Raw genomic sequence first — 24410 nt, forward strand, 5'->3', positions numbered from 1 at the left:
GTTGTCTGACATGAGAAAGGAAGTGGTAAAACTTCCTGTGTACGGATGAGGCTTCGCTGACACTATCACAGAGAACAATGTGTGCAAGTAAACACAATGGTTTTGCTCAGAAGCTTCTATTCAGCATCATCTGACATATAATTTATTGGATTAAAACAGTAAAATCATCATTTTAATATTTATTTTAAAACATAGAGGCAAATATCTTGCACTTAACAAATACTTATGTTCATCAATCACCACCAATTTCTTCAGTGTTGACAGAATAAGACTGGTGGGGCACTGCAGGTTTTTCGGACCAACAAGACAAACAGGAAACAATTGTCCACTTACAGAGAAAGACAAGGGAGGGTCGGAAAAATAAAGCAAAAGACAAAACAGACAACACAGCAGGACAAAATTGAGTGAAACACACACAAGAAAAGCTTTAAAAACACATTACACTGAACACATTATGGAAATGGTCCATTTGAAGAAGTCCAGGTCATCTGAATTAGCCTGGTTAAAGAAAGAGACAAGAAGGACAGGGGGAAAGAACACAAAAACACCAAATCAAGAATAATATATTAATGTGAGTGGTCGAGAAAAAAAAAACACAAGGCTACAAACGAATTTATGTAATGGTAATTTCCACTTGGTGGAAGTTTTAATAGTTTTATTGTGTTTTAACTGGGCCTTCACGCACCAGTTATAAACCTCCCTTCATTCTCACCTTTGTATCCATTTCCAAGGGCACCATTCACTCCGCCATATTTGCCAGTTTGCTCTCCTGTGAAAGGATCAACCCAGTTCAGTGTAATATGTGTGCTCAGAGAGAAACAGATGTAGTGAGAAAAAGAGGTTTGACAGCTAAGTTAACTCTTGCAGAAACGGGTTTAGACTTTTACTAGAGGACTCAGCCAACTCACTCTGCAGGCTCCATACCCTTGAGTGGGAAAATAATCTATAATGCATGCAGTTGTATTTTTGGCGTGACAGCAATTTAAGCAAAAGTATGTTCAGAGCATGTAAAAAGAACAGTCCATTTTCCAAAAGTAGCTGTAACTCATTTGTTTTTCTCAGAGAAACAATGCGCATGTGTGAAAGCACAGTAATATTTTGACACATGCAAAACCGCACACTAACAATTAGATGTGATAGCTATTTTGTAGCACAGGGAAATGTGCACTGCACTCTGTGCTGCCAGTGTAATATTATGCAAGAGGACATGACTAATATGGTCACCAGAAGCAGCAAAGTGAGTGGAACTTGGTCATAAATGAGGAAGTCTGGGGGGTTTCTTGCTTACCCAAGGCATCTTGAGTTGCTCCTAGCTGTGCACCATAACCTTATCAAACACAAGCAAACAAGTTACATTTTTAAAACAGACAAAATGCACAAAATAATATTGTAGTCTGATTTTTGGGGAGCTTTGGGAGTAGCCGAGAAATGTGTACAGCTGAACCGTGTACTTAAACTCTCAATTATGCAAGACATACGATACTAAAAATACTGTTATGCTCACACAGCAACTTCTGTGAATTGCAATGTGATGTACTCGTGTGACAAAAGACACACAGCTTTGTGTGAAAGGATGTGTGTGTGTGTGTGTGTAGGATTTTTTGGGTGAGAGAATGCATGGAAATTCACCTGTTTGCTGAGGTCCATATCCTGCACCAGCTCCTGAAACAACACAAAACATGTAGATACTTGGACTTCAATAGGGGCAACAATTATGAGTCACAAAAGACAGAGATAATGTACACACAGAGACACAAACACATCTGCTGTCTGTCCCACAATGCAAAGACAGAGATGGGAAAGAGAGCATTCATCTCTGGCTGAATTCATGGCAAATTAAAACTGGTAAGTGACTCCTTTGCTTATTGTTTGTTTTCTTAATTAATTAGCATAGTTATGTTTTCTCAAATGACTGTCTGACTGAGGGTTCTGACCTCAGCGGGACTTGAGAGAAACAGCTTCACAGTTATTTTCCATCAGACTGTTTCTCACACTTTATAGCTCACTAACGCTCATTCTCACCATATTTGTTAGAGGTTTTGGCACCTTCAGCTGCAAGGTTGAGCTGCTGAGCGGGATATGGGTAGCCACCATCACCTGAGGGGGTGACAAATCCGTTAAGTATTTAACTGTTCTGGTAGCTATGATGTTTAGGTACACGAACAGGATGGGTGGGTGTGGTGCAACAAAATGAGAATATCGTTTTTATTTCATAGTTTAAGTTTATTCCTTTAAACCAGCGACCAGTGTTGTTGTTGGGTTCATTTTTGTTATTGTATCATACAGCACTTTGAGGACATTGAAACCAAAATCTGCCTACCCTCTGAAGTTATCTTATTAACGTGTTATATTATAGTAGTTTAAATGACAATTTGCTGTTTGACAAGGAATTACAAACTGCTGCATTTTCCAAAATGTCAGACTATTCCATTAAATTTACATTTCATAATAAAGTTGAACAGGGGTCTAATAGCTACAGTATGTTGAGCTGTCTTTGACTTTAATAGACACCAGCTTACCAAAAATGTCAATGGCCACAGTAGAAATGTGTTATTCTATACATAATTGATGTAACTTTCTATACTCTGTAATACAAATGTACTCTATTTTAGATTACAGTCGCAGCTGAAGTTGCAAACACATGCAGCTCTTACCCTCCAGTCCAGTAGGAATCACTGGAGCATTACCATAAGGGACCTGAGCAGCTCCGCCTCCTGCAGGGAAAAAAATAAATAAAAAAATAGATGGGCAAACTTACTCATGTCTATTCTCTCTTTTAACCCTTTTTAACCCCACATGCTATAAACTGCTCTGTGCTATCTACTGGTTCAAATCTGACTCATGCATGGAAGGCCACATTGACATTGACTGAGGCCTGACTAATTATGCAACAGAAGGATGAGGTCATGTCATCACTGCTCACCATATTTGCCAGCAGTTGGGTCCAGTCCTGTACCAAGTGCTCCTGACAGAAGACAAGAGGGGCTTCAGTGACACATTGAAGAAAGTACATTCATACAAAGCTCTTACTGGTGAACTGGAGGAGGTTGTTCTCTCTCCAGCATGATACAACAGTTTCTCATAGTCATAGATTTGACTGAAATGTGTTCCACAGATATTTTTAGCCATCAAGTCCTACAACCCATATGACCACATTTGTTCCTACCGTCTGATATGACCCTCAGGTGCATTTCCTAAATTAACACCCTTTTCGATGGCAGGAAATCACCACGTCCTCATACAAAATCTAAGCTTGTCTATGACCGTTAATATACAGTTTTAAACATGTGGTTAACATTGTGAGATGGTCACAGTTGCACCAAAACTATTTGGTTAAGTTTAGAAAAAAAGATCATGGTTTGGCCTAAAGTAAGTACTTTTGCTACTAATGTGTATATACGTCACATGACACATGATGTTATGTAGTTAAAAGGACTCAGTGTTGACTTTTGGTTTCACACGTCACATTAACAGTGGTCTCATGGGTGAAAGTCCTGTTTGTTTGACCCACCCATCCAACCCAACCACTTCCCTTTGTGGACTTTCTACCTCTTTCTACTATATCACCTGACTCCCTCCTTTGCTCCCATCATAATTACCTGCAAAGTGGTCATAATAAACTGTATGAATGACCCATGAGGTCATATTTTTGAAGACGACAGTCACTTTCTAGTTCCTTTTACGTTGCATTTGACTGAAACTCTGCTGCTATGGATTATATAATCAACTCATAAGTTACTATGAACAAACTTAAACCATCACAGCGCCTGCAGCTTTAGGTGTTTGCTAATGTTATCTTTTCCACTAGTTTCATAGGGTCATTCATACTTCTAGTATATATATATATGTGTGTGTGTGTGTGTGTGTGTGTGTTAGTAACAGTGTTTGGCAGCCAGAGGACATTCCTCAAATCTCTTACCATACGCCCCTGGCACTTGCCCAGGGTAGGCTCCTGTACCGAGAGCTAGAAAAATAAGAAATATATAAACAGGCAAGTGAGACACTGTTTATCCATTGACTGATTCACACTTTTGAATAAAACTGTGTGAAAAGCATCTATGTGAGCAGGAAGTCAGAAACCACCAGATTAAACTGGTCAGCTTCTATAAGTAAGAGACAATAGCTACACCCAGTGGATAAAATACCACACTGGACATTTTCAGCAGAGGAAATGTGCTTTCTTGTCGGCCTCTTATTTTTTCAACTGGAGGTTAAAAGCATCTACAGGTTAGTGACATCATCCGTTATGGGTTTGAGCAGGTTATAACTCCACAAAGTTGTTACCTCCATGCTTTCCTGCTTTTTTCTCAGCACCATCAGCTAACTCTGAAGGGTAACCGAGCCCTGAAACATAGTTCTAATTAGCATTATAATTGAGTTTGTAAATTAATGACTCTTTAAGTAGACTAAGTTCTCCAAAACTTTCTGTCTTTTTATCTTTAAATGACACTCACCAGCCCCTTGACCATCGCTGTAACCATTCCCATAACCTGCAAAGAGAAGGAGCTGTATGTTAAAACATTTAAAATGAATATCTATATATCTATCTACATATATATATATATATATATATATATATATAGTTTTTACATAATTCAAAGCTAATCTTTTCAACGGCATTTGACATCTCTGACTGTACCTGGAACCAAAAGAAAAGAATATCTTCAAGAAAGCCTTCTACATGCATGTGAAATACCTGTAGACAAACCTTCTGCACCAGCATCTCAGAGAAAGAACAAAGAGAGTCACTAAAGACAAAGGATCGGCCTGTCTTAACTAAATATCATCACTCCTGTCAGTGGCGGCTTTGATGCAGATTCCCCCTGACACCAAACAGAATGAAGGGTGATCCATGGTCAGAGGTGGCAGACGATTCACATTTCAACGATAAAGTTTTTATATGTATATATATATATATATATATATATATATATATTTAAAGGAACAGTGTGTAGGATTTAGTGGCATCTAGCGATGAGGATTGCAGATTGCAACCAGTTGAAACTTCTCCAAAGCATGGACTCAAGGTTAGGATTTCTTCAGTGTTGTTCAGGAGATTTTTATCGGGAGCTGAAACATCTGCAGAGGTCTCTTCCTCTCTAAAGCAAATGGACCAGGTGATTAAAACTGTTAAAAATGCTGAATGAAGCAATTTCCTGGTATAAATCAGTGTTTCTCCTATGCTGCTCACCTCGTCGCGCATGGGTCGCTAGCCCAGTGCCTGCTATTGTGTGCTCGCCCTTTTTCTTTGATAACTAACCAGACATTTAGGAGGTTTTTACCAGGAGATGAAGTATACTTCCTCTCCAAAACAAGCAGACTCAGTAATTCGAACTGGTAAAAACACTGAATAAAGCAGTTTCATGGTTTCCGCTACTGTAGAACAACATGGCGGACACTGTGGACGAGGCCCTGCTCCCTATAAAGATATAATTGGCTCATTGTAAGGTAACAAAGACACAACAATTCTTATTTTCAGGTGCTAAAGAAAACGTACTTATTATAGTTATCATTTTCCATTTCTGCCAACCCCCCCCTAAATCCAACACACTGGACCTTTAAATTGTCTTGTATGTTGCCTCCTGTAACTCAATGTACAAAATTTGTTTGGGTGAAATTGATTTTCTTCGTGCATGTAGTGATGAGTTTTTACTTACCATAGCCATTGCCCGCCATGGCACCCAGGTATCCTGTTGCACCCTCACCATAGCCTGGGATAACACACATTCAAAACATATTGAATGGGACACAGACTCATGCTATTTCTGCATTTGTTTACCAAAACACATCAATATATAACTTGGGACAAATCTGAAACATGGAAAGCCACTACAGAGAGGCAATATCTTGATGTTCAGACTTCTATTCGTACAAACGAAGAGGAAGGGCACCCAAAGGAGTACAGTCTGAAATGGTTTGTGAGCAATCCTTTATTTTTGTTGTCATGTCTACTTCTTTTTAAATCACTATCAATTATTCACCAGAAAGGTTAAGGAAAATACTGAAATAGCTTCTCCTCTGACCTTTAAAGAAAACTGAAGATGAACTCGAGCACAGCTTAGGTTTTTTCTAGGAAGACTCACAAGCAAATGATCCGTTTACAAGGCAAAGTAGGTACAACAGCTGATTTTCTGCTGTGAGAAACATGATCTACTGTGTGTCCTCAGCTCCCTTCACATCCTGAGCATTAAAATTTAGGTGGAGAAATCCTGATTCTCTTAAGTCAGTGTTGTCAGACAGGTTTCTATATTTGCATACAGTCAATGGGTTTGTGGAGGAGGCCATAATGAATAAAAAGAGTACAAACTGAGATTGAATGGGCTTCAGAAAGGTGACAGATTATTGAATCATTGAATCATTCAACCTCACCGGGTGACTTCCCTACTACACTTACCGTGGGGATACCCGCCCTGTCCAAGAGCACCAGCAGCTAAGATTTATTTTGGAGACAGAAAGAATTAGAGGTTAGTACTTGGCACAAAAGGACACCTAAATAAATACAAAGACAAGAAAAAAGGAGTAAACTTTTACCTCCATGTTTGCCAGCTGCACCACCCAAGTATGCTCCCTGTCCCAGACCTGTAGGCAGTGCATGGGAATTTTTTTACCACAGGTAGTCATATCTCTATCAGCATCTCCATCTGCGTACAGGAACTGTTTCCCTTGTTATGTGTCAGTGCCAAACATTACCTGCTCCGTAGCCTCCAGTGCCCAGGCTCCCTCCCAGATAGTTTCCTGGACCACCAATATAACCTGTAGAGGAAGTTAACACAAGCTCAGAAAAATCACCTGTGATTTCGTGTGGGCTGGAGGGACATGATCCCTGATTTGTTTTTATAAAACCAACAGTAGCAACATTCACAGAGGAAAACATGAGTATGGAACGCTCAGTAGCCTACTGCTTTTGGCTGAAAGTCAGGTTTAAATCTAAATCACGTTTTTAAACACATGATAGACCTGGGACATAATATCCTGCCTCATTCACTTGTTTCCATATACAAAAGGTACAGAGGCTGCTGCTGATGGACTGTTGGACATGTGCAACTGACAGCGGAACAAAAAACTAAATATATGCACAATGGATTTCGACATGTTTGCCAGGGTTGGATGGTTTTTTGCACCCTCTCCACTGGACACTTTCCTGGACTGAATCCCAAAAACCACAATACCAGATGCTGAATCTTCTTCCAACATCGCTTCACAATATCTCTTTATAATGTCTATTTTTAATGAGTCATACACTTATGTCTCCTCATTTCCTTTGCCTCTTACATCTCACTCTTTCCGTTTTCATCTTTAAAGCACTTTGTAACCTCTGTTCTGAAAAGTCCCCCATAATTAAAAAATTAAGGCACAAAATAAGACACAGTGATATTGCTGGAGGTATTCAATTTAAGAACTACAGTGGGAGTTAAAGAACTGTGACCCAAACCTTTGTCCTACAAACTAGATTAGTGATTAAGAGATCATCACCTGAATCAACCCAAAACAAAGTAGCCTTTAAATGCGCAGCCCAGGGTAATAGTGGATACTACAAAACTCTCCACAAACATATGAAGCAAGAACAACAGAAATGTGCTGCTGTTTTTGGCTCTGGGACTTTGAGTTCTTGAAAGAGGATGTAACCTTTGTAACAACAGAAGACTTTCCTTATTTTAGAAAATTCTTCAAAATTAGGACAAGTGCACGACTGTATGCAACACGTAAACTATGTAACTATTTGGATCTGAGGCTGTAACAAAAGCAATATGTGGCATAGCACATATAAAATTATATTTTTTAGTTTGATACACAAACAGATATCACTTAAACAAGCACATCTTTACTTTGAGCACTCAAAGGTCCTCTGAAAGTTGATTTAGTGTAATCAGAAGCCACGCCCATCCTGTTACCAAGAAGGATTCAAATCAACATAATCTATAATGTCATTAAATGTAACCTCAGAATAAACATTTGCTTATAAATTACTCACCCAGTTTCACCTTGCATTTGTGAAGGAAACATTGTTTTTCTAGAATGTCTCTGGTGAACAAAGCTTCCAAAAATGGAAAAAAAATTCTTGATGAACTGAAGTCATAGCAGTCCATTCTTCATTACAGCAAGACTATACAAAAAGATCTGTTTACAAATTCTCACATAACTCATGCGGCATATTCCAATTCTTATTTTTCCAGTCCCTCAGTACTTCTCAAACATGGGCATTTTTGCTAAAACCTTACTATTTAAAACTCAGCTGAAAATGAAACTTCGTTATGCTCTCAAAGCCAGACACCATTAACAAAAACAATCATTTTACCTTGCTGAACACGGGAGTTGTTGGTCTACCACTGCCTCGATCAGTTAGTTATGTGTTATTGTGTGGCTTCAGTGTTTTAAAGGATTATTTTGGATTTACCAAAGTCACACAATAATAGGATCGAGGCAGGAGTACACCAGCAGCTCCCGTGTTCAGCAAGGTAAAAATAATGTTTTTGTCAATGGAGTCTGGCTTTGAAAAGAGCATTAGTTTCACTTCGGTTCAGTTTCCCACCAGAAAGGGCTGGCGGTTTGGGAAGTACTGAGCATACGACTGGATAAATGAGACTTGGATTAGACTGCACGAGTTGTGTGAGAGTTTGTAAATGGATGTTTTGCTGTTGATAAACATGGACCCCTATGACTTTAATTCGTCAAGAAGTCTCTCTGTTTTTGGATTCTTTGATCATTGTGGAGATGTGTGAGAAGAATTAAGTTCTTTTCTTTGACTGCTATGATCCTCCATCCATGCAAAGGTGACATTATAATTATAAATGACACCACACAGCATGCCAAGCAATACACATACAGGCTAATGGTTTCACCATTTGAAAAGCCACTAGTCACTCCAGCTGCTGGCCCATGACCCTGAAACTACAACAACTCTCATAAAGCAGCATAATCACTGTAGTTACTTTTTACCATATCCTGAAGACTAGTATGATATTGACAGGCTCAGACATAGTAATCAGCTCTGTGTCACTGATCAAAGGTTACAGACAAATGCACACAAAGACAATCCATATGTTGTAGCTTCAAGCTGTATACTGTAGGTGTGTGTTGGTTTTCTAACTGGTTTGCTGGGTGTGCACCACAGTTGGAGATAGTGACGCACATGGGATGGAAGCATGTGAAATGTGCTTGAAGGTATGTGTAGCTCAATTATGGACTCAATTACTTGATATGGAGGACAGCATATAATTATACCAGCTAAGATCTGGTATTTCACTACTTCCTGTTGAAACTCGATGTTATGTCTTGTGACTCCATGTGGGATGGGCAAGATGTTTGGTGTGACACGGAAATAATTATTTAACTAAACGCTAATCATGGCCTAAAAGCACAGCAGCACTAAAGAGACATGCAAACAATCCTCAACGCAGCAATAAACAAAATGACTAAAGACAAAACTGTTGACAGGACAACAAGGCAGCAGCTACTTCTTTAACTTCAGATAAACAGGATAATATACAATCAGCATGGGAAATGTTCCCAAATGTTAACCACATACACCATTTATCAGATAATAAGCTAATCAGATATTTACTGCATATTCCTAAGCATAAAAGTCATCAAAGCTGTATTAATGAACAAATTATGACAAATTTAATCTTAATCACTGAGCAAACAATGCCTGTATTTCACATGAAGCACACCATGATGTGGCCACAGATTATATTTATATACTTCATTTTACCCTCTTCATCTTTGTCCTGTCTCCGTTACCCAGATAAGAAGTCCAACTGTGAACATGAAAATCTGAGTAAACACTAACACACTCCAGTCCAGGAGGTGTCTGTAATGTACCCAAAGCTCTTTGCCATCTTCTGAAGATAACTTCAAACAACTAGCAAAACACACAAACACATGGACAAACTATTGGTAAGACAAGGGTTTGCTTGTCATGCAGCAGTCAGACAACAATCCACTTCTAATATTTCTTGTTTGCATTTAAACTTTAAAGACAGCAGCCAACCTGGTAAAGACTAATCTCTAAGCAGTGTTGAAATGAGGAATTATTAGTTAGATGTCCATTAAAAACAGGGATAACACTTCAGTGGAGATAGATTCCTAGAGACACTACTTTCCTACGACAGCAAGCACCTGAAAGAAATGATGTTACTTAGTAAATCAAGAAAGAAATTCAAACAGAGGTAGAGAAATACAGAAACAAATGAAAAATAACTATTTCATTTGTAATTAAGTATTTGAATAACTGATAGAAGGTGAATTTTGGGGAAAAAATAAAGTGTAGATCTCAAGAGTGAACAAAGAGATATTACGATGGCATATAAAGACAAAGCTTTGCTCTTACTTGGTGCCTGGTTATTCCTCCCAGTCTGTCCTGGGATACTGAGAGCTTCTGACTCAGTGACATCACGTGCGCCATGAGAAAGGTGTTTTGATTTCTGACCATCTGCAGTAAAGCCTTTAGCTTTCTGCCCTTCTACTGGGGCGATGCCTAAACTTTGGGTTCCACCTGCACCTGGGATCACCGGTCCATAGCCACCCCTTCCTTGTCCTTGAAGATTTACAGAACCATGACTAGGATTTTCTATAGCAATAGTACCATAGATTCTAGGCCCAGATTTGTCTTGAGCCACAAAGTCTTTGATGGCCTGTCCATCTGCTACAGCAGACAAATAGCCTCTGGTTCCCTGACCTTGTGGAAGAGACAATATATTGCCTCTGCTGTCTTGAGTTTGTGAAAGAGGCTGGTGATAGGTTGTCTCTGATTGTACTTGCAGATGTGCATGTCCAAGATGTTTGCCGTCTTTACCGACATGTGGCTGGTGCACTAAACCCTGAGTCCTCTGTGTTTCTGAACCCAAAAGCTCATGATTGATTCTTAATGTATCTGACAAATCACGGGTGGATCCACAGTTTGGGCCTCGCTGATTTTGTTGGATAGATGAATCATAGTCTCTTGAACTCTGAACCTGAGAGGAAGAAGAAGCCAGACTTTTGATTTTGTCTTTATCAAGAGGCAGTTGCTGTCTTACACTGCCAGCGGCCAGTGCAGCTCCGTGGTTAGCTGTGCCTATTCTTTCTAACATCGTAGGCTCATATTGTTCTACTCCTTGTGCTTGTGAAACAGCCAGACTAAGACCTTTATTGTGTTTATCATGGGGTGTCATAGGTCCAAGACTTGATGATTTGGCTGCTGGATCAAGGCTTTTGATGTCTCTTCCATGAGGCAGTAGAGCAGGTCTAAAGCCAGTTTCTGCCTGTAATTCAGGAGCAGTAAGTATATTGCTTCTCCTCATGTCGGGTATTTCAGGTCCATGAGGTTTGCTCTTTTCTCTCTTCAGATCTGGAACAGCTTGGCCCAGATTAGCCATCTGAGGTCCACCCAGATCTGCTGCAGACACACCTGGCAGAGAAATATCATCATGCATTCACGACTTCTTGGTGGTTCTGAGACAACAGTGTTTCTTTGAGGGTCAGCAGTACACTGTAAGGCCAGTGGCAAATATATTTACTGTTCTGTATTTCAACTGATGTGTGTATCAGGGCATTCAATGCAATATAACACATCATCCATAGAGGAATCAAATGAAGGTATTTCAAGACCAAACAGAGACAAGACAAAATCCATTATGGCCTGAAATTAGTCCAGTTTCACAGGACAGAATCATCACCATAATTTGCAACTGAGACAACAGAGACAACACACAACTGAAGCCACACTTTGGAAGGACACACACAGTACTTCTCACTGAGTCAGAGCAATGACATCAACACATGGCAACACAATGTTGCCACCCCAAATTGTTGAAATGCCATAAAACACACCAGTGTTGCAGCACAAAACAAGGACACCACTTGAGGCACTCAGACAGCATCAGTGCGTGACAAAGACAAGGGGCAAACAAAGCTTAGTAAAACACTGAGAGGACATGAAAGCAGAAACCTACAGTGAACTGCAAAAGTTTTAATTGTGAAAAATGTTTCACTCATCAGACTATTCTTGAAACTACAGACGTTTGCAAGCATTCTATAACCCAATTACTGTGAACCAGAACTGTGCTCAGAGTATTTGTAGGGGGTGTATAAATAAAGTAAGTCATCAAAATAATGGTGCAAAATACAGCTTTCACAATTATTACCTAATCTTAATAAAAATTAACTTGTTAGTGTCTTGTAGTCTTGTTAACTACTGCACTAAGTACTCCAGACATCAACTCTGATTAACTGTAAACTGTGGTAATAGGAGTTGGGGAACTCATGCAACATGCAACACAGATGAAAGACTGATAGACAAACACAGTCAAATATCAGCCCTGTGCACACACAATGAAACAGAGGAGCTGATAATAATGGTACAGTAGATAGATATAGGGCTGGGCAATATGAAAAAAAACATCAAATATTACAATATTTCTCACCAAATACCTCAATATTGCACTTGTATTCTGGGGTTGACTGTTGGTGCTTTCACAAAATATCTACACAATTAGATTTTTGATTAAAAAAAAGTAGTAGCACATTTGAATGTAAATAATATGATTCAGTGAGTAATGGAAAAGAAAAGCTGTTACAGTCGAAGCTGAGAAAATGACATCACCTTACAGTAACGCAGGCTTTAAAACCAGGACATTTATGATATTACAATATCCAAAATCTAAAACGATATCTCGTCTTATATCACAATTTCAATATAATATCCATATTGCCCAGCTCTAGATGGATGTGATTTCATGCAAACAAAGGCCAGCATGAACTCAGAGTCAGTGAATCACAGACAAATACAACACAGAACAAAGACAGACACAGACTGACAAACACCACAAGTTGCTGTGGTGAAGGTTTTACCAGGTTTCTGTTCCTTAGCCTTCTGTCCGATGGGATACCCAAGTCCAGGTCCTAATAATAGCAGACGGGGGACTGTCATTGACTTCGATCAACATGCTAACTGAAAGAGAAACCCAGGCCAACGCTGTGGCTGGATAAGTCTTTGACTTGTTTGCAAAGAGCATCTCTGTAACAATGAGGAGCTCAGTTCAGTGGAACAGGACAGAGGTCAAATATGGTTTTGCAAGACTATCCAGCTACCCCAGAGCGTGACAATAAACAATCTAAAAATCACATTCTTTTTTGTGTAATCCGATAAACCTGATTTTATCCATGACTGACAGCATAAGTGTGTGTTTGTGGCAGAAACAATGGTACACAAGAAAATACCCTCCGGCAGACAAATCTGGGCTGAATGAAAGAAGTAATGGGTTCTTAGGTAAGACTTGATTCATCACTTACCTGGCCGGGCTCCAGGATAGCCGATGCCAGCTAAAGTCCCATATCCTGGCAAGAAAACAAAGAGCCGAGTTCAGAAGACATAAAGCAAATCTGTAACTCCGACAAGCACTCTGATTACGTCACTTCTGTCCCCGGGGTTTCTCTGTTTTACAAGGACATATCATTTATTCACTGAGATGCAATCTGCCCCTTATATCATGTTCACAGACAATGGCAGAGTGCCACTTAGTTGAGATTTATCAAGCAAACAAGCACAAGAGAGTACTATCATTGTGTATATTCTCATTTTGGCAAACAACATAAGGAAATCATGGAACTATATAATTACTTACCTGGCAGAGTGCCATGGCCTGCACCATAAACTGAAAGTCAGAAATACACAGAGTTAATTTAAAAAGACTTCTACGGTTAAAACCCAACTGTTTATGTGAGACTTGCCCTCGTCCTTGCCTTCCTCTTTTTCCCTAAGATATTACACAGACTGCTTCAGTGTAATGCCAACAAAAAATACAATCAACCCTTGTCAAGACAAAGGTAAAGATAAAGACATACAAAAGGGAAGACATGCATAACTAGGCTATATGAATGCCTCTTTAAGAAGAAATAACATTCAGGACAAAAGTTTCATGTCTCTCGCTCATTGAATTAGCACCTGTCATATATCTGATTTCATTTTAGGTTTCACAGTTTGCTGCCAAAATCTGAACCAGATTACAGCTGTTAGGGGTAAACACAAAAGTTTAACACTTACATATTACACTAATCTGCTTCATCTGAACCGTTACTTAGAGCTGTCATCTGATTTAGATTCAAATGTAGCTTAATGAAGCTAAAACTAAAAAGACAAAAACAGGGATGCAAAAATCTCTCATGTGAAATGACGAGAACTGTTGTAATTATGGCAAAACATAGTCAGATATTCATGTAAGACCCGGCTGCTTATAGTAAGAGGCTGAGAAAATAGGTTTTCAGGGCCTTTAATATCACCACGATATCACAGCTGGCAGCTTTTCAAACAGCAGTGAGTCAGGCTTTTATCTGCAAGTGCTGAACTGCCAATGAAATTCATCAAACTTACACTGTGTTTTATGAATGTGTTACCTATTCTATGAATGTATCCAGCAGGTTTGGCTGCCACTAATGGTTGTTTATGACTGTTTTTGCTTTTAAGGATCCAACATCTATCTCCATATTCTGGGTTTGAGCATGTTGACTCATCATCAGTATCTATATACCTATATGAAATATCCACTGGCCCTGATTATGACATATTCCTTTAAAGATCAGTCTTACCACGTTTCCCTCCCTGGCCCAAACCCAGTCCCAGTCCATTTGGAAGGCCAGTCCCTAGTGCCATTCCTGTGCCCAGAGCAGCACCTGCAATCACGAGAAAGTTATTACACCAAAATGTGCAGTATTTTAATAAACCAATTTCATTAGCTACATGGAGCGAATCAGTAACCTACAAGAGAAGCCAAGAGAAAATTATAAAAAGCAAATAGGCTGTGAGAGTTTGATAAGTGGTTATATTGACGTACCATAGCCTCCCTGGGCTCCATATCCACCTTGCTTCAGTCCTGCTTTACCTCCTAATCCGAGAGCTCTATAACCACCTGTGAAAACAATCAAACGAACACATCTCACATTGTTGTTGAACAGAAGAGTCTGCCAAAAGGTATCATCATCCAGGCTTAAATACATAGATCTCTCTACATCACGACTGGCAGGACGTTTTTTCTTTTTGTTTGTTTGGTTTTTGTGCAATTCATCTCAAAGGATGGAAAAACTTTTGCACTCTATTGGTTTGATATTCATTAATTAAAGCAGTCCTTAATATTTTGCATTTGAATTTGATTAAATGTCTTCCTTTGCCAGCTGGCAAACTCTGTAAAACTGTTTTTGGCTGCATCATACCTATGTGTATAACTCAACAAGTGAAGAGTTCATTTGCAAAAACAGATAAAAGCCATTCTTAAAATGAATAAACATCACCAGTTTGACTTTGATTTTCCCTGGACTCCAAAAAAGAACAGCATTTAGAAACCTAAATAAAAAAACAGAGATTTCTGTTTTTGTTCCCTTCAAGTGTTGTTATGTTTGCCCTGCCTCTGAGAACTGATTGCAGGATTACTGATGCTGCCACCTGCATTATATAAGGATTTGTTCTTAAGACGACTTACCAACACCAAGCTGAGCACCTGGATAACGTCCAACTATGGTTTTAAAAAGAAAAAAATACAAACATTACTCATGTGAAGTGAAAGTAATATAACACAATGCTGTGTGCAGAAAGTTAAACATACTTCCAGTCTTCATTGCTTTGGTGCCGTATCGGCTCCCCAATGCTCCAAGGGCACCTGCAACTGAGAAAGAGTAGAAAAAGAGACAGTTAATCACTTTTATGGCAAACTTTAATGTCCATCACCTGAGTCTTGGTCCTTAATTGAAACAAGACAATGGATTTCCTTACATTCATTATGTAAATATGTCAAAAGCCCATTTAACGTGATAACTAGCATTTAATTTAAATCTTCAGGACATGTCTGATACCTAACTTATTTCACATGCTACAACATCCAGGTACGTTACCTACAATACCTCTATATGATGCCTTACACATGTAAGTTTGATATGTTATGCACATTACAAAAAATATCACATCTGGACATCTACTCCTTATTTATTCTCCTGACTTGTCTGTAACATTAAATCTGCAGGGTTGCACATCCAACACAACGTCCACAAACTTATAAATCAGTCGGTGAAGGTGAGGATCATGGGGTGCAATTTTTTCTAAGTAATTACATGCACTGTAGGGTATCTGTACTTAAGTCATTAGTTAACAATTTGGTGTAACGCTTATGGTTCATGCATGCTTAGAAAACCACTGACCTCCAGGCTTTACTCCAACGCCAACACCTGCCGAAAACCAAAACAGAGTCAAGAAAAGAAGAAGCACAAATTTTTGCTGATATCCAATATGCCGATATGTAACAATTCATTTGTTTGATAACCGATAACCAATATCTATCAGTATGTCCACTTTTAATTTCAATGATCATCAAGTCTTTTCTGTAGTGGAATTAACACCATGTTATGCATGCATACTTTTGTCGTGATGGCCCACCAGCAGATTGAGACATGAAATACAATAATTTTCAATGTAAATAGTATTAATTCATAGTGCAAATTAAGAAAAAGCATGTCGGCCAATTCTGATATTTTATTCATTCTTTATTTCAGACCCAGGGGGATCCATATCACAATAAAAAAACACAGTAAAATTTCATTTTAAAGCCAATATTGGCTGATACCAATGACATGCCGAAATTATTGTGCATCCCTAGTGCTTGTTTTGTTATTAGTGTTTCCAGGCAGGGGTTAAAAATATCATGAAGCCTTGGTCTGTGGCTACAAACTAAGACAAAAGTGGACAGTCTACATCAGCTAGTAGCCTAACATTAGCTAGTCTTGCTAACGTTCCAAGCTAACGAACCCAAAACTTCAAAACTCAAATAGTTGACCTTCAAAGAGGGTCATGGTCATGAAAGGAGAAAAAACTACCATTCTCCAATTTCCACAGTGATTTAAACACAAAGACATGTTTGAGTAACTTAAAAAAACATATATTTCAAACAAAACATGCGTAGCTTAATGTTACCTCTGGCTGGCAGCACTCTCCCCCAGGATACACTTTGAGGTTTAACCCCTGAAAAAATAGAAAAATAAAAAAAGTTACATATACATATAAAATAAAATTAAAAAAAAAAATTACTAAATAAAAGACCAAGAATTATTCAAAAGGGCTTATGCAGTGTACAATAGACCATAAATAAATAAATAAATAAATAAATAGAAAGTACACAAAAGCTCTTTAAAAATGCTCAAATTTACAGACAGACTAATAAAAACACATGCTAACCCCAGTGGTGTTAAGTAACTAAGTACATTTACAAAAGTACTGTTCTTAAATAGGCTACAAGTTGTACTTTAGTTTAGTATTTCCATTTTATGCTACTTTATACTTCTATTCCACTACATTTAGTTTAAAGATTTATTACTAGTTACTTTGTATATTTAGAGTATTATTGCAAAAGACAGGCTAAGTCAAGGAATACATTATGATTATTATAGGTTAAAGTACACAACAGTGTATTAAGTCATCAAATTTAGCTCCACCTATACCCCCTGCAACATGTAGGCATACCCATTCATTGGGCCATTACAGATAGGCCTAATGAGTACTTTTACTTTTGGTACTTTAAGTAAATTTTGATGCAAATAATTTTGTCATTTTAAATAAGATTTGTAATGCAGGACTTTTACTTTGTAGTATTGCTACTTTTTAAGTTAAATATCATATTATTTCTTCCACCACTGATTAACCCTGCATTCACTGTATGGAAATGATGATAATAATGCATATGATGAAGCTTTTATGATGCACAGTGTGAACAAACAATGTGCAAGTGTAGACAAAACTGAACATGACAAAATAATTATGTGAGTCTTTTAGTTAGTTATTTGTCTTCAAAAATAATTTCAGTTTGGAGTGAGGGTACAGTGATTTCTCTGTATAGTAAAGATTCCTGTTTACTTAATAGTTTTTTTTACAAAACTGACATGCTGTATCACACAACTCGCTGGAGACAGTGTAGTGTAACTGTAAGTAATTTGAATCTTTTGACTAACTTTAGCTCCTTAAAAACTTTCCCCAGTAGGGTAAGTACTTTGAGACACTGATGACATATCTTTGAACAACTGAGTATTACAAATGTCACCATAGTGTCTCATAAATACTGCATCCAGACCTGGCAACATTTGAGGAGAGAAGAACAGATATCCATTGATGGAAACAGAGGATGAGACAAAATGGAGCGACAGTGTGGAGTCTGTTTTTCTCACAATTGGTTGTCAGATTTTACCCGCCTCTGCCACCTTTTCATCGCATCCTTTGATTCAAAGAAATTAGATAATATAAACCGCAGTGACTCACTGATGGTGGAGCCCACATAGTCCACTAGTTTTTTTCTCTCTCTCTCAATCTCACAGACATGTCATTTAGCAAGTAAGTGAGAGTGAACAGCTCAAGATCCATCTGAGTTTCAAGGTAAAGTCATACTATATATTAAGCTCTTTGATAAAGTGACAACTTATCCTGAAACTTATCAGTGCTAACTAACTAAAATATTCCAAGTTTGTGCAGAAATAACCAGACTGTGCTATACATTTTTGATTAAGTCATAAAGATAAAACATGTTTCTTAAACTACAAAAAATATATCAGTTTTGTGGCAATATTATCTTTTTGAACCTGATGATTACATCTTTTTCAACCAAAAAGCTAAATTAAAGATTACACGAAGATGGATAGTATCCACAAGAATCTGAAAACTTCACTAATTAAAACACATACATTTGATAATTTTAAGTGATTATGCATAATACTTGTACTAATGAACATGAGAGGCTAGTAGAGGAATTAAACAGTTCAAATAATAACCCAAAGTTTGACAAAAACTGAAGATTTTTTTTAATCAAACTGTGATATTAGTATACAACCAGAGCTCTGTCTTTACTTATAAAATCCCCATTTTTTTTCTTACCGCCTTGCAGAGTTTGCTGAGCCAACCAGAGAACCAGTGAGGTCTGGAGTAGAGCTTGAACCAGCATGATGGAGGAGACAAGCTACTAAAACCTGAATAGTACTGATGGAGAGCAGAGGGACTAATTGATGGACCGATGAACAGATGGATGGATGTTTAAAGCATGACTACCCCTGATGTCTTATATATGGTATTCTCTTTGATACACTCCCACTGCCCAGTCCTGCCCTCCATGCGCACACACACACACACACACACACACACACAGAGGTCTGTTTGGGCAAAGTCGAAGGCCCATTTTGGTCCATTTCCATTAGCTGAGAATGCACACACACACACACAAGGAAATGAGAGTTTGTATTTTGTCTTCTATTCGGAAATTAACCAATTTCCTTAATCTCTGTGACTGACGTGTTGCCCTTAGAAAATATGAGATTTGTAAGAGTCAGATTGCACTTGAGCAAATGGTTTATTATTCACATTTTTCTAAAATGATACCTTTGACTGTTTTAACTGCCACATTAACAGGAGGAAAATAGACAAAAAAAAAACAACAACAACAAAGCAACTGGGTTCAAAAATCCCTTTACTAGTCTAAAAGCCAGAGAGGAAATTCTTTTCTGAATACTGTGCTAAAAAGGAAACACCCAGTGTGTCAGGGCAATGTGCCTGTCTGACTTTTCTTCCACTTACTGCACTGTTAAGAGGCTTTCATACACATAAAGTCAAGGAATCAGGATTCAATGGTTTATATGTCACATACTCAAGTTATATGTGTGGCGAAATGCAGTGAAGCGTGCTCCCAAGGTTGTGCTAAAAGAGAAGTGTGGAAAATAAGGATTATAAAAAAATAAATGTAAGAATAAGATTTTTTAGTGGAGCACAAATATGCAATATGCAGGGTCAGTGTATTGAGCTCGCCATCCTGTTGGCTTGAGGAAAGAAGCTTTATCTTAGTGTCTCGACTAAGAAGCTGGAAGTCTTTTGCTGGGGTGGTGAGGATGCTTCATAATCTCAGTAGTGCTGGTTCTGCATTTTCTGGTGTGTAAGTCCTGCACAGTGAATGTTGATCCGATGGAACGCTCTGCTGAGTGCACCAATCTCCTTCGGGCTATGTCGTCTGGCAGAGCAGTCCCCAGACCAGTTAGTGATGCCCTTTATTAGGATGATTGCCACAGCACCACAGTGGAAGGCCTTCAGACACACACAACAGTGTTTTCTTCATAATTACATTCTTGTCATGTTGGAAAAAATTAGCAACCGCAGTTAGCAGTTCTAAAAAGGCGTGACAATGACGTCCTGCACACACATACGTACACACTCATACATAACTTATCAAGGATGTAAGTTGTCACTGAACAGCCTCACTGACACCCATAATGCAAATACACTGTCCTTGCCCAATAATAAACTTGAGCAAAATGAAAAATTATGTTATGATTTTTTTTGTTGAAAATTAGGTTTTGACAAATGTGTTGAACTCCACCCCTCCAAACAAAGTTACCTGTGTACAAGACAATTTAACAACAGACATGTTTTTCTTGGGTTTTGTTAATAGAGTAAACATTACACCTCTTAAAACAAGGAGGGGAAAAGAATGAGCTAAAGCAAACAATCACTTTAAGAAAGATAAATACGCCAGTAAAATGTGTACTCTGTAAATTGCAAAGCAAACATTACATCATTTTTGTGTTTATGTGTGTGTTGGGCATGTAACAATAAACAAACAAACACAATATCACTGTAGAAATTACCTCAATTTCCTCAATTAAAACGCCATTTTCAAGGAGTTTCCATAGTTTCTACAGAAGAGCATTGTAACGTCAAAAACAGGCTCTCGGCTGTCACTGGGCTCTTTGGGGTAACACTGTGTGTTGGTACAGTCTGTTGAGACTGTGTACAAGAAGCATTAGCCCATGGTGGCATCGACACCAAGCTCCAGGATCATCCTCATATCCTATAGTGTGGGAGGTCCCCCAGCCGTTTCTTAAACTAATGTTTAAGTTTATGTCTTGACCTCAGGCACGGCAGCACTCAATGCAAACGTCTGACTGGAGAACCACATATGATGTGTATGCTTTGAGAGAAGACCACTTGTTTTTAAGCCACCTGAGGAAAACTGAAGTCACATGTGCAGACCACCACATCGTCTTCTCTGGTGGTACTAAGCGTAAGACAATAACATAACCCACGTCTGACTCATGAGTCCTTCACCCATGATTCACCTCTAAACATTTATCTGTCTGCATGTTTGAGAGGTACCTATTAAAAGACACAATCGGGTCAATAAGGAGAGTGTCAATTTTTCAAGACGAGATGTCAAAGATTTGAAAGGAAGATCTGATTGTTGTCAGAGGTGGCGCATACTGTATTGGCTCATTTTTACCCCGTATGAGAACAGTGCAGTGTCTGTGGAGACACATCTGGATGACAGTTTCACTGTGGTCTGTCATATTAGAAACAACGTGTGCCCCACTATATACATACAAATTACATTCTGTGTGTGTCCGTGTGCTGTCCTTATGTGTCCTTTAAGGTCAAAAGAGGAAAAACTAAAGAACATCTTGCAACAGGATCATACCAGCCACGATGCTGATCCACAACAGTAGCCTCCTTCCCTACATCAAACCCCTCTTTTTTCTGCACTGTTGCTTGGCCCACACCTGTCTTTGCTCACTGCATCTTGCATGATTGTGATGCTACTGTGTTGACCAAATCTGTCCACTGGCATATAAACACCTGGCAAAATACTTAAAACCACTTCTATGGTAGTCTGGTGTCTCCACATTTTGCCATGATCACTCACACACTCTCAAGGTGAAAATAATACCAGTCCTGCTGTTGTGACTATAAAATCTCTTTCGTAACAATTCGGATGATAACAGTGATACTGAACCAAAACAGCCAACTTGCCAATCAGAAAGCCAAAACAATTAGCTGAAAGATGCTATAAGACTCTGCAGAGCTGTGAGGAACTGCGGAGTTAAAATAAAAATATTGATTAGGCTCTTGCTTCCTCTGGCTGCTGTGTACAGGCGCATCCTGATTTTGCCAAGTGGTTGTTGTCCTGAGAACAACATTTTATATGTTAGCCCTGGGACAACAACTGCCTCAGCCAATCAACATTTGGGATGTCATCAAAGAGAGCCCTGCAGCCAGTGCCCTGCAGTTTGCACTAGTCTGGTACTACAGACATTAAAATATACAGACACCGGCTACTTAATTAGATACACCTGTTCAACTGTGTGTTGACACGTACAGCTAATCAGCCAATCACGTGGCAGCAACTCATTTAGGCATCAAGATGACATGCTGAAGTTCAAACCCAGCATCAGAGTGGGGAAAAAAAGTTGATTTAAGTGACTTTAAATGTGGCACAGTTGTTGGTGCCAGATAAGCTGGTCTGAGTATTTCAGAAACTGTTGATCTACTGGGATTTTCACTGAAAAACTCAGGCTACAAATCACACGGTCTCATCAAAACTGGACAATAGAAGATTGGAAAAACGTTGCCTGGTCTGATGAGTCTCGATTTCTGCTGCGACATTCAGATGGTAGGGTCAGAATTTGGCTAAAACAACACAAAAGCACGGATGTATCCTTGTATCAATGTTTTTTTTTGTTCACATTTTATTAAGGTCCGAAGCTGGAGCAGCTTGAGTTACAGGCTATTTGTAAGATGTGAGATGCCTTTCTCCATTACTTCAAGGTCCACGCAGTTAAATATATTCAGTGTCATACTTGCATTTGACCATGTCATCGAGCTAGTTTGCTGTCACTTTGAAGTAGCTGTCTATCAGTCACTCACACTACAGCAGGAAACAGCACTTAAAAATAAAAGCTCTTTTATTGATTGAATTATCGAGTCAAGCGTGTTTTTTACAAACTTGACATGTTTGCAAGTCACTTGTGGACCTGCGGCCTTGTGAACATACATGAGGTTGGGTTACTTTTTAGGGCAACATGGCATTACAGCAGACTTGCTAACAGAAATTAAAGTGAGTTGTAGAGAATACATATACCATATCATGAATCTGTGCCACAAGAAATGGTAATATAAAAAAAGAGTGTCGACACATCTGCTGTTACAATATAGCCCAAAAATTGTCTGGAGTATCCCCAGATATTTTGCTAGTGCCTTTTAAATATGGGAATTATGACATTTAGAGTAAAGTGGAAGTCAAGAACCTTTTAACCAGCTAGCATGCTAGCTAGCTAGTTAATGCTATTTTACTTATAATTGCTTGATCATTTAAGTTAATAACTTCCCCCACTGCTCATTTAAAAAGGCCACCATAGAAAAGGTGTTCTTGTTTTACCGTGCACTTCAGATTGGTTCCCCATAAGCCTCACTTCCATTATGCAATACTTTCTGTCGGCTACAGGCTAGTGCGCTAAGGCTAGCATGTAAGTGTTAGCATGCTAATGCTAATGCGCTACAGCTAGCCCACTAACTCTGGCAGCCAGAAACAAACATCTATGACTGACTGTCCCTTTGACAGTCTTAACAAAGAACACATTTTCTTGTCGTGGCCTTTCTAAAATGAGCAGGACTTAAAGTTAATGTTACTGTATTCTGTTATGATCAAGGAAATAGCTAGCTAGCTAACTGTTAGCTCACCTTTGCAAGCTAATGTGGGCTTGTTTCCATGGTGGCAAAACACTAACAGTGAATCTAAAAAGAAAATATATATTAATGTCTGTAGTAGCAGACTAGTGTAAACTTAAGTAAAACTTTCAGGTTGGGTCTAATCTTGTAATTTGCACCTCTTTGCACAGCATCTGATTTAATACTTTTTCGCTATGTCTCGTGAAACTCTTGTGGTTTTATTTCTCATATTAATGGTACCTTTGGCAACAGGAATAACCCCCTTTTCTTCTGGTTACATGTTCAACACACAGTTGCTGAAGACAAAAATTAAGCTTAGACTGGTTGTTAGTTGTTACAGGCACAGACAGTGCAACAGGTATCAGAGCTCTGCAAAGATATTTTTTTTTAGAAAATGCTAAGTTAACATTAGTTAAATATTTGTTAAAAAAGTAAATCAGTTTTGCTAAACTGAAGGCAGATTACTTTTGAAAAGAACCAGTGTTGGCAGTTAGCCACCAAGCCACTGGGACTAACCACAGACAGTCTATGGGAATAACTAGCTTACTGCTACTTCCTCTATCTCACAGGAAGTTGCACACGTCATCATTTCTACAGTAGTGCCCTCAGGATGGTGGATACAAAATATTGTTCTCAGGACAACAACTACTTGGCAAAATCAGGATGTGCCAGTACAGTTCCAAAGTCAGTTTATGCTGATTGCCTAAGTTAAGAGGACTGGAAACACAAAGTGGTTGAATCTGACAATTTTTTTTTCACACTTCAAGGTCACTGAGGGGCTGCTATTCTGTAAAATTTACTTCTGATGTTTGCTTCATTTGAAGTGTATCTATCACCAACAGTCAGAATTATTATATAGTTCAATACAGCTCACCAGTTGCTGTTGCAGTGTAAATCCATTGTTTCCTTCTCACTTAAAATAAAC

The 24410-nt window shown here is 38.6% G+C and overlaps 1 protein-coding gene across 4 annotated transcripts; it reads right to left on the minus strand.

Moving 5' to 3' along the window:
- Positions 1-280: 280 nt before the first annotated feature.
- On the minus strand, positions 281-23523 carry LOC125879347 (uncharacterized). 4 transcript variants are annotated; one of them, XM_049561181.1, is made up of 26 exons: positions 23498-23523; positions 18878-18979; positions 16934-16981; positions 16165-16191; positions 15576-15635; positions 15453-15485; positions 14811-14885; positions 14566-14649; positions 13605-13634; positions 13273-13317; positions 12832-12882; positions 10331-11389; positions 6691-6753; positions 6532-6579; positions 6395-6430; positions 5658-5711; positions 4455-4490; positions 4285-4344; positions 3920-3964; positions 2924-2965; positions 2655-2714; positions 2023-2097; positions 1630-1662; positions 1289-1327; positions 713-769; positions 281-498 (listed from the first exon to the last, which is right to left on the minus strand). In XM_049561181.1, exons 2-26 carry the CDS (start codon positions 18942-18944, stop codon positions 494-496), a joined length of 2232 nt encoding a protein of 743 aa, XP_049417138.1. In that variant the 5' UTR covers positions 18945-18979; positions 23498-23523; the 3' UTR covers positions 281-493. The 4 variants fall into 4 exon arrangements, with proteins under 4 accessions (XP_049417138.1, XP_049417137.1, XP_049417139.1 ...); XM_049561180.1 differs by lacking the exon at positions 23498-23523 and having other exon boundaries at positions 18878-19017; XM_049561182.1 differs by lacking the exons at positions 10331-11389; positions 23498-23523 and having other exon boundaries at positions 18878-19017.
- Between the last annotated feature and the right edge of the window lie 887 nt (positions 23524-24410).

Source organism: Epinephelus fuscoguttatus, linkage group LG19, assembly GCF_011397635.1.
Source record: "Epinephelus fuscoguttatus linkage group LG19, E.fuscoguttatus.final_Chr_v1".
In the NCBI taxonomy this organism is placed as follows: Eukaryota; Metazoa; Chordata; class Actinopteri; order Perciformes; family Serranidae; genus Epinephelus; species Epinephelus fuscoguttatus.

Coding starts and splice junctions, on each gene's coding strand:
- LOC125879347 (XM_049561181.1), bottom strand. CDS start 18,944: ATGCTGGTTCAAGCTCTACTCCAGACCTCACTGGTTCTCTGGTTGGCT. Junction 4,491..5,657: donor CATGGCGGGCAATGGCTATG/GTAAGTAAAAAC, acceptor TTCTCTTTGCAG/GTTATGGGAATGGTTACAGC. Junction 770..1,288: donor AGCAACTCAAGATGCCTTGG/GTAAGCAAGAAA, acceptor ATCCTTTCACAG/GAGAGCAAACTGGCAAATAT.